At 52.1% G+C, this 10,048-nt stretch overlaps 1 protein-coding gene across 1 annotated transcript; it reads left to right on the top strand.

The window, feature by feature from the left end:
- Positions 1 to 75: 75 nt before the first annotated feature.
- LOC104548169 (golgin subfamily B member 1-like) lies at positions 76 to 4,707 on the top strand. The gene is made up of 2 exons (XM_010194112.1): positions 76 to 1,746; positions 4,525 to 4,707. The coding sequence occupies exons 1-2, from the start codon at positions 76 to 78 to the stop codon at positions 4,705 to 4,707; spliced, it is 1,854 nt and encodes a 617-aa protein (XP_010192414.1).
- The last annotated feature ends 5,341 nt before the right edge of the window (positions 4,708 to 10,048 follow it).

Raw genomic sequence — 10,048 nt, 5'->3', positions numbered from 1 at the left:
AAAGAGTGGGAGTCTGAATCCAGGAAGGAGATTGAGCATCATCAGAAGAGTTGTGAAATGCTGCGGCAGGAAAAAATGGAGCTTTTGGCTCGGCTCGAAGGGTCTCAGGAGCTGCAGAGCAGGACTCGGAGTGAGCAGCAGAAGCTGGAGTCAGAAATCAGCAGCCTGAGGGACCAGCTTGCTGACTTACAGGATTCCTTCGCCAAATGCGAACTGGTCAGAGAAGAGCTGGGGAGCACAGTCAAGCAACAAGAGACCAGCATCCAAAACTTTACATTCCGCTGTGAACAGCTCGAGGCTGACCTGCAAGCTTCCAAGGACCTAACGAATAAGCTGCATGAAGAAACCAGTGCCAAGGATCAGAAGATCATCAGCTTGCTGTCTGCCAAAGAGGAAGCGGTTATGGCTGCGGTGTCTGAACTGCAGCAGCAGCATTCTGGAGAGGTGAAGGAGCTGGAGCATAGGCTGAGCAAGGAGGAAGAAGAGAAAAAAGCCTTGGAGAAGGAGAAGGGCAAATTTCTTGACAGACTTGATCGTCTCGCTGAAAAGGTGAAGGTGAGCAGGGAAGAAAGCAAGCAGCAGAAGGCACAACTGGAGTCCTTCACCAAGTCCATGTCGTCGTTGCAAGATGACAGAGACCGCGTCCTGCGAGACTACAAGCAGCTCGAGGAGCGTCACCTTGTTGTCATCTTGGAAAAAGACCAGCTGATCCAAGAGGCTGCTGCTGAGAACAACAAGCTCAGGGAAGAGATCAGAAGCTTTCACAGCCGGGTGGATGACCTCAACTCCGAGAACGCCAAGCTGAGCGCGGAGCTGGTGCGGTACAGAGAGGACCTGAACCAAGTGATTTCAATCAAGGACTCCCAACAGAAACAGCTCCTCAAAACACAGCTTCAACGGATCCAGACTCTGGAAAAGGAGAAGGCAGCTGTGGAAACGCAGCTGAAGGAGTCCGAGCAGGCTCAGGATGATCTCAGGAAGTGCGTGGAGGCCTTGAGAGAGGATAAAGCCAGTATGTCCCAAGAGATTGAGACCCTTACATCCTCTCTGTCTGGCGTGCAGAGTGAGATGGCTGCGTTGCATGAGGGGGGTCCTGTGGCGCAGTGTCAAGCTCAGCTGAAGGCTCGAGAGGAAGAGGCACAAGAGCTGAGTCACAAGCTCTCCCTCTCGCAGAAAAGAACCGCAGAACTCGAGGAGGAACTGGTGTGTGTCCAAAGGGACGCAGCCAAGAGAGTGGGAGAGGCTGAGGACAGGCTTCGGAAGGAGCTGAAGCACCTACATCACGATGCAGGGATAATGAGGAATGAGACGGAGACGGCGGAAGAGAGAGTGGCGGAGCTGGCCCGGGACTTGATGGAAATGGAGCAGAAATTTTTTGCGGTCGCGGATGAAAACAAAGATCTCAGAGCTCAAATTCAGTCTTTTGGGAAGTCCATGAGCTCTCTGCAGGACAGCCGGGACCAGGCCAATGAAGAGCTTCGTGTCTGGAAACAGAAATACTCTGCAGACTTAGAGGAGCAGCAGCACCTGGTGCAGAGCCTCCAGCAAGAGGTGGCTCAGCTGCAAGAAGAGCGACATTTCACTGCCAGGGACCGAGACGCAGCGAGGTCTGAGCTGACGGAACTGCAGAAAGCCGCTGATGAAAGGGGTCTCTTGGCCCAGGTTGAGAAACTCCACCAGAAGCTCAGAGCCAAGGACGATGAGCTTCTCCGTTTGTCTTCAGAGCTGGAAGGCTCTTCCAACCAAGTGCAGTCTTTCTCCAGGGCTATGGCAAGCCTGCAGAATGAGCGAGAGTAGCTGGGCACAACGCGTAGGACGGAGGAGGTGAATCAGCGAGCAGAGGGCAGCGCTTCCACCACCCCCTCAGAGGTGCAGAGCCTGAGGAAGGCACTGTCGTCCTTGCAGAACGACAGAGACAGATTAGTAAGTCCTTGTTTTCCTTGCCCCATAGGAGATGGGGATCTTCGGGTCTTAAAATCCAGCGCAGCTGGTATTTGCAGTGTGAAACTTAATTCTCTTCGCAGGATCTGTAATAGTTGAGGTTGGAAGGGACTTTGGGAGATCACAGAATCACAGAATTCCAGACCGTTAGGGGTTGGAAGGGACCTCCAAAGCTCACCCAGTCCAATCCCCCTGCCGGAGCAGGAACACCCAGATGAGGTTACACAGGAAGGCGTCCAGGCGGGTTTTGAATGTCTGCAGAGAAGGAGACTCCACAACCTCTCTGGGCAGCCTGGGCCAGGGCTCTGTCACCCTCACTGAGATGTCCTAGTCCAACCCCCCTGCTCAAACCAGGTCAGCTGGAGCAGGTTGCCCAAGACAGGGTCCATTTGAGTGTCTCCACTGGAGGATTCCCCACAGCCTCTCTGGGCAAGCTGGTTATTTATGTATCTGGAAGTGGTTTCCAAAGCCAGTTGCTCCATCACCTTCCCAGGGATGGAGGTGAGGCTGACCAGCCTGCAGCTCCCCACGTCTTCCTTCTTGCCCTTCTTTGCTTTTTCCCAGTCTTCAGGAAGCTCTCCCAGTCACTGTGACCTTTCAGAGGTAATTTGGGTTTCCTCCCAATGCCCTTAGTGCCTGTGGGCACGCGCTGGCAGATCACGGATGTGCCACCTACGGCACCTCCTCCGACATACGGAGGCCGTGATTTCGTTGTGAACTTTGCAGGGTGGTTTTTTCTTGTTAGCTCGACTTAAAGTATGGGCTCGGAGAAATAAGATGTGGGTTCCCTGCTTAGCCCACATCTGGGGAAGCTCGTGTGTTTGATTTGTCTTAGATTTTTAGAAGAGACTACTGCAAAGACTTGGGTCTGTTTGGGGAAAGTCTGGGGAGGGACTTTTGACAAGGGCTGCAGTGCTGGGACCAGGGGGGAAGGCTTTAGACTGGAATTTGGGAGATTTCCACTGGATGTGGGGCAGCAATTCCTGGCTGTGAGGTGGGGAGGCCCTGGCCCAGGTTGCCCAGAGAAGCTGTGGGTGCCCCCTCCCTGGCAGTGCCCAAGGCCAGGTTGGCCGGGGCTTGGAGCAGCCTGGGCTGGGGGAGGTGTCCCTGCCCATGGGGTTGGACTGGGGGGGTTTGGGGTCCCTTCCACCCAAACCCCGCTATGATTCTGTGATTTTTTGACATCTTTATCTATTTTAATGTGTCTGTGTCTGTGTAGTCTCTGGCACAGCGCGGCTCAGCAGGTTTCAGAGTTCCAGTTGCTGGCCGGACTTTTACAACCATTTTCCACTGGTGCTTGCTGTGTTTGTTTTCCCTGCTGTCGGTTCACAGCAGGCTCTGTCAGGCTGTCTTAAACACGTCTTCCTTCTTGTCCGTGTGGTGTCTCAGTCGTCCGTAGGTCTGCGTCTCCTCTCCTGTTCCGCTGACCTTGCACGTCTGTGCAGCGCTGCTGGTGCTCAGATGGACGCTCAGTGGAGGGGTCTCCTGGCTCACCGAGTACTTCCCTGTCTCCAGAATCAGTCGCATCTTCTCGCCTTCGAAAACCGATTGCAGTGATGTGTGTGTAATGACAACTGATTGCTAATTGCAGTCTGAGCAGGCTGCCCAAAGGGTTTTAGTGCCTCAGCTCCCTGGTTTACAGCAAATACCAACGGCAGGAGTTGCTCTTAACCAGCTCCTCCTGTCTCACTTCGATTTCCTCTGAATGAGGGAGTTAATATTGTAACCTGGGGTCTTTTTGCTGATGCACATCAAATCTTCTAGGAAGGTCTCAACACTCACTGCTATTAATAACAGAAACCCCCGAGTTTTTTCTGGGCAGTTGTTGGTAGAGCGCTGTGATCGCTGACTCAGTGTCTCGTTTCTGTCGTCTGAATGTGAGGTTTTTCCTCAGTTACCGAAATATCGGCTCAATAACTTCCTAAGCCCAGTCTGTAGGGGTTACACAGCAAGACCTTCTTTAATTCAGCGCTGGGAGCAACCGGGAGTCGTTTCATCAAGCGAATGCTCCACGTGTTAGCAGTTGGCAGTAGCTTATAAGTGCCTTACACGTACCTATCCATGACATAGAAGGTTTTCATATTCACTACATTCCCCGTAACTAATTAAAATATCTGCACAGTAATTGTGCACGCTCAGTGAGCGTGAGGAACGGTCTCGCAGTGGTCTGAGCAGTGGTCACTTCAGCTGTGTCTGCATGGAGTCGTCTCATCCGTCAGGTTCCTGAGCCTCTGTTTTCACAAGGCCTGGCTGGTCAAGTTGGTCTGAGCAGGGCGATTCATTCACTTCTTACCTATTAATTGACTTCTTACCTATTAATTAACTTCTTACCTTATCTATGCCTCTGTCTCACAAGGCAGAGGCAGCCAAGTGGGTCCCAGATCAACCCTGTCATCCTTATGCAGCTTCTTCCTGGCTCAAGTCAGCCAATACGCAGGTATAAGAGTGTAAGAACATTTCTGATATTATCCCATCTATCAGGTTACACCTCCTGATGCCACGGTGTGAAATGCCCATCGACACTCAGGTAATAAACCTGGCTGCTTAGCTGTCACCCACTGTGGTGTTTCCCTTTAACTACAGGTAAGAGAGCTGAAGAACCTGCAGCAGCAATACATTCTGGTCGGGGTAGAGTCTGCTGAGAACTCTCGCCTAAAAGCACAACTGCAGGAATGTCAGCAAGACTCGGATAGGCAGCGGCGTCTCCAGGAGCAGCTGAAGCAAGAAAGCGTTTCCTACCAGCAGGAGCTGCAGCAGCTCAGGTGAGAATTGTGTGTGCTGCTGCCTCAGAGGTGCAGGTAAACGTGCGTGTGTGTTTCGTTCGAGGAGCAGTTGTGGACAAAGGGCCAAGAAGAGAGCCAAGAGGGCTCTGGAGAACAAGCCTGATGAGGAGCGGCTGAGGGAACTGGGCTTGTTTAGCCCGGAGAAGAGAAGGCTGAGGGGAGACCTCATCACCACCTCCAACTGCCTCAAGGGAGCTTGTGGAGAGGTGGGTGCTGGGCTCTGCTCCCAGGTGATGGGGGATAGAACAAGGGGAAACGGCACCAAGCTGTGCCAAGGGAGGTTCAGGTCAGAGAGAAGGAGGAAGTTCTTTCCTGAGAGGGTCGTCAGAAGCTGGCACAGGCTGCCCAGGGACGTGGTGGAGTCGCCATCCCTGGATGTGTTTAAAGAGCGGGTAGACGAGGTACTTAGGGATATGGTTTAGGGGGTAGACAGGAACGGTTGGACGTGATGATCTCAGAGGGCTTTTCCAACCGAGCCATTCTGTGATTGATTCTGTGAAGAAAGCCCTGAGGTGTCACTAAATCGCTTGGCCCTGTTTGCCTTGTCCAGCTTTTGCCTCAGGCTTGTGGTGAGGGATTGCAGCCCAGCACACTGGAGAACAACGCCAGCGTGGATTTTCTTTTTAGTGTTTATTTCCTGCACCCAGTGGTGGCCAATGTCGCCTGTTTGAGAGGGAACTTAGGCCGTTTCTCATGTTGGAGCTTATGTATGTCATGACAGAAGTCTCCATTCCAAGCTGGTGGTCGACACCCGTTATTTACTGGTGTAATTCCTTAGAAAAGACTCCTCTTGCCTGGCTGTCTAATCCCTCGTTCCACTTGCTTTGTGTCTTCTGTTTTGTTAAAAAGTCTGCAGCTCCAGTCTAGTAAATTGTCACCCGCAACTGGACTGAACCTAGACAGACTAATAAGCTGTGACCCGAAAAATGGGGAGAAAAATCCTCTCAGGTGCTTCAGAGACCCACCCAGCAATGCCTGGACCTGGAGTGGAAGGGCAGGGGATTTTCTGTGGGAAGATGCAAGGCTTATCCACGTCCAAAGCGATAGAGAACCTTGTAGTGCTCCTTCCCATCCCCCTGCCCCAGTCTGACCCTCAGGCTGTTACCGAAATATCGGCTCAATAACTTCCTAAGCCCAGTCTGCGCCGGGAGCAACCAGGAATCACAGAATCCCAGACCGTCAGGGATTGGAAGGGACCTCCAAAGCTCATCCAGTCCAATCCCCCTGCCGGAGCAGGAACACCCAGATGAGGTTACACAGGAAGGCGTCCAGGCGGGTTTTGAATGTCTGCAGAGAAGGAGACTCCACAACCTCTCTGGGCAGCCTGGGCCAGGGCTCTGTCACCCTCACTGAGAAGAAGTTTCTTCTCCAATTGAAGTGGAACCTCCTGTGTTCCAGTTTGTGTCCGTTCCCCCTTGTCCTATCATTGTTTGTCACCGAGAAGAGCCTGGCTCCATCCTCGTGACACTCACCCTTTAAATATTGATAACCATGAATGAGGTCTCCCCTCAGTCTCCTCTTCTGCAAACTAAAGAGCCCCAGCTCCCTCAGCCGCTCCTCATAAGGGAGATGCTCCACTCCCTCCATCATCTTTGTAGCCCTAAAGCTAAGCCCTTACTTATCTGTGCCTCCATCTCGCAAGGCAGAGGCTGAAAAGTGGGCCTCAGACTAAAATCCTGTCATCCTTATGCAGCTTCTTCCTGGCTGAAGTCAGTCAATACACAGGGATAAGAGTATAAGAATATTTCTTAAATTATCCCATCTATCAGGTTACAGGACTAACCCTTCAGATTTCCCAAAGTTGGAAGCAGCTTACAGATTGAATTTGATTTATCTCCTGATAAAAGAAAAGGAGATTTATTTCCCGTCCAGCTTTCACAATGTAAACGAAGGCCTCGTGTTTGCGTGCTGGGGTCAGTGCTGTGCTTCTGGTGCGTTTATCGCTGAGTTGTGGTGACAAGTGGCACTGTCAGTGACTTGCTTGACAAAACTCTGTCCAGGAACACCAAAACAGTGTCCAGGAACACCAAAACAGTGTCCAGGAACACCAAAACTCTGTCCAGGAACACCAAAACTCTGTCCAGGAACACCAAAACTCTGTCCAGGAACACCAAAAGCACAAGCATTGAGCAATCTGCGGAGCGGACCCAAATCCAGGACACCTCCTTAAACCTGCTTGTAAGGTTCCTGTACTGAAGGGGGTGGTTTTGTTTCGGTTGAGTTATAAACCTGATTTTCTGGCATGGGGAAATGATAGGAAATAGACTCGTCCTGAGCTCATTCTGGACGTCAGCGGCGATACTGGTAACGTTGCGGTCATTTCCTTCGTGTCGTACTGGGCAGACAGGAGAAAAACACCTGGGAAAAGCAGAACAGCAGCATGAAGGAGCAGTACCTGGTGGCCATAGCAGAAAAAGACAAGGAGCTGAGCCATTTGCAGAGGATGATGCAAGAAATGAGGCCGCTCCTCGGCAAGCCCCAAGCTGTGGAGGAGTGGCACCAAACCAAGGTGGGTGGAAATGAACGGGTTCTTTACTGCACCGGGATGTAAGGCTTGAAATTGAGGCACGTGTTGCTCGTGTCCAGCTCTTATGGACTGTAGGGTTGGGTTTTGTTGTGGGCATCACGAGGACTGTACCAGTGAAAACCTTCGGAGATTTCGGGCATGCTCTTGTGTGTTCTTCCCTTGGTTCCTGATGTTTCTAGAAAGAGAAAAGAGCCAGGGCTTCTCGGGCACCTTGGGTGCTCCTGAGCAGTGTGGGGCTTCTCAGGTATTTCTTCCTGGATATTTTACAGTTGCTTCTTGCGCTGCGTTTGAGCCCAGGGTCTTCTGGTTCGGTTCTCCCTCGAGCATCACATTCTCATGTTTGAGTTTTTATTGCTGTTTTTACTGTGATGGGAACCCACGATCCTGGCTTAAGCCCAGAGAGGCTGAGGATTGAACACTGGCCTTTCTCCCTTCTGTCCCCTGTATCTCAGTCCCAGAAGAGGAGTGGAATGTGTTGAGTGTTTGTCTTGCTCTAGGGAAGGATGCTTGCCTGCTGCAGGTACAATACCATTGCATTATGAGCAAGGGAGGAACTCTCCTGTAACATCTGTTATGTCCCAGTGAGAAGCTCTTATGTCAGTGAAGGAGGGAGGAAATCTCCCCATATCCCTTTCACAGTCACAGAATGTGAGGACTTGGAAGGGACCTGGAAAGCTCCCCCAGTGCAACCCCTGCCACAGCAGGATCACCAGAGCAGTCACACAGGAACACCTCAGGGCTTTGGGGGTCTCCACACAAGGAGACTCCACAACCTCTCTGGGCAGCCTGGGCCATGCTCTGCACCCTCACACTCACAAACTTTGGCCTCATCTTCAGCTTGAACCTCCTGTGCTCCAGCTTGGGACCATTGCCCCTTGTCCTGCCATTGGCCATCCCAGAGCAGAGCCTGGCTCCTTCCTCCTGACACTGCCCTTTCCCAATGGATCCCCAGGAATGAGGGCACCCCTCAGGCTCCTCTGCTCCAAGCTCAAGAGCCCCAGCTCCCTCAGCCGCTTCCCACCAGGCGATGCTCCACAGTGGTCACTTCTCCAAGTGATAGTGCTTGGATGGTGAGGATACATGGCAAGGCCTCTGTGTCACCATGGCTTCCGGATCCACACCTCATCTCTGTGGCCCTGCTGGACTCTTTCAAGCAGTTCCTGTCCTTCTGGAGCTGAGGGCCCAGCACTGCACACAAGATTGCAGCTGTGGTGTGAGCAGGGCAGAGCAGAGGGGCAGGAGAACCCCTCTGCCCTCCAAGCACCCCCTCCCATCCAGCCCAGGCTGGCGTTGGCCTTCTTGGCTCAAGGGCACATTGCTGCCTCCTGGGCATTGCTGCCACCAACACCCCAGGGCTTTTCCAGCCACGCAAATATGCAAAGAAGAAGCTGGAACAATGTGCATGTGATGCTTTCCAGGAGAATTCTTCAGTGCTGACCTTTTAGTCTGCGTTGAACCAGAGTGGTGTGGACGTTGCTTTGGGTTTCTTGTTTTTTCTGGTTCTCATTCATACACCTTTTCCCCCTTCCTGTATTGTACACGGCTTTGAGACAAGGTTTGAGAAGGACCCATCGTATGAGCAAGATCAGGGATGTTTCCTCATTCCACGTTTGCTGTTTAGTTTGAGCGGATCAAGATCCAGGCCTAGGAATAACGCTGGGCTTTGACCTTGGTATAGCAGAGAGGCTATGGCTGATGGGAGAGTGGGTCGCCATGTGTGCAGGGTCTTTTTCATTGCTGTTTCCTCGGCAGATCTCTTCAGAAGCTCTGAGAGGGGACTTCTCAAGCCTGGAAACAGAGACCAAACACCTCCAGGCTCAGCTCTGTGACAGCCTGAAAGAACTGCACCAAAAAGAGCTCCGGATTCAGCAGTTAAACAGCAAGGTACCGATTATCTCATCTTGCTTGCAGAGTCTGGGATGAGGAATGTGGGCTCTGCACTTCTAATGCAGATGTTTCTCCTCATGTCCAGTCGGACTCCTCCAGACCCTTACTCTGTTTTCTGCCACTATCAGAAAGAGTTTGGCTCTGTTTGCTTTATGACTCCCTTTAATTAAATTGCAAGCTGGCTGTCCAGCCATTGCTCGTTGCCTTTGAGCCCAGTGGTGCAGCCCATTTTTTACTACGTAGCAGTGCATTTGTTTGGTTCATAGCTCCTCAGTTTCCAACTGTGAATACCCTTAAAAGCTCTGTGTCCTGGAGCTGGCTGGGAGGGAGCTCACTTTCTTCACAGCAGCTCCTAGGGTGCTGTGTTGTAGATTTGTGACTAAAGCAGCGTTGGTCGTAGAATCGTTGGGTTGGAAAAGACCTTTAAGATCATCGAGTCCAACTGTAACCTGTCCACTGCTAAACCACATCTCTGAGTACCTCAGCTGCACACCTTTTAGACCCCTCCAGGGATGGGGGCTCCCCCACTGCCCTGGGCAGCCCCTGCCAGGCCCTGAGAACCCAAATTAACCTCAATAATCAGTTCACTCAACTGGCCTGAATTAATTAACCTGAATTAGCCCAATTAACCCCAGAATCGCTCAGTTGGGCCCAGCCATGACCAGACCTGGCCCTGAGGGCACCACGGCGGCCATTTTGTTGGCATCACTGGTGCCACCCCGGCAGCCATTTTGACAGCCCAAGCGCTCCTGGAGTCGTTTCCCTCCTCAGTCCAAACTCCTCCATTTCTGGGGAATTGCAAATGCTGGGAATGGATTCAACAAATCCCAGAAGCTCCAAGCTGCTGTGGGTCAGGGATGTGTGGGCTGTACAGGGTCGTTTGGGCTGTGAAACCCAACAGGGATGAGGA

Source organism: Mesitornis unicolor, unplaced genomic scaffold (genome assembly GCF_000695765.1).
Source record: "Mesitornis unicolor isolate BGI_N332 unplaced genomic scaffold, ASM69576v1 scaffold26200, whole genome shotgun sequence".
Lineage (NCBI taxonomy): Eukaryota > Metazoa > Chordata > Aves > Mesitornithiformes > Mesitornithidae > Mesitornis > Mesitornis unicolor.
This window is presented reverse-complemented; position numbering and strand designations above follow the sequence as displayed.

What these genes read in the sequence shown, in the direction of transcription:
- LOC104548169 (XM_010194112.1), top strand. Translation starts at nt 76, where the DNA reads ATGGAGCTTTTGGCTCGGCTCGAAGGGTCTCAGGAGCTGCAGAGCAGG. An exon ending in TGGAAGGCTCTTCCAACCAA is followed by an intron (nt 1,747 to 4,524) that starts GTGCAGTCTTTC and finishes CTTTAACTACAG; the next exon opens with GTAAGAGAGCTGAAGAACCT.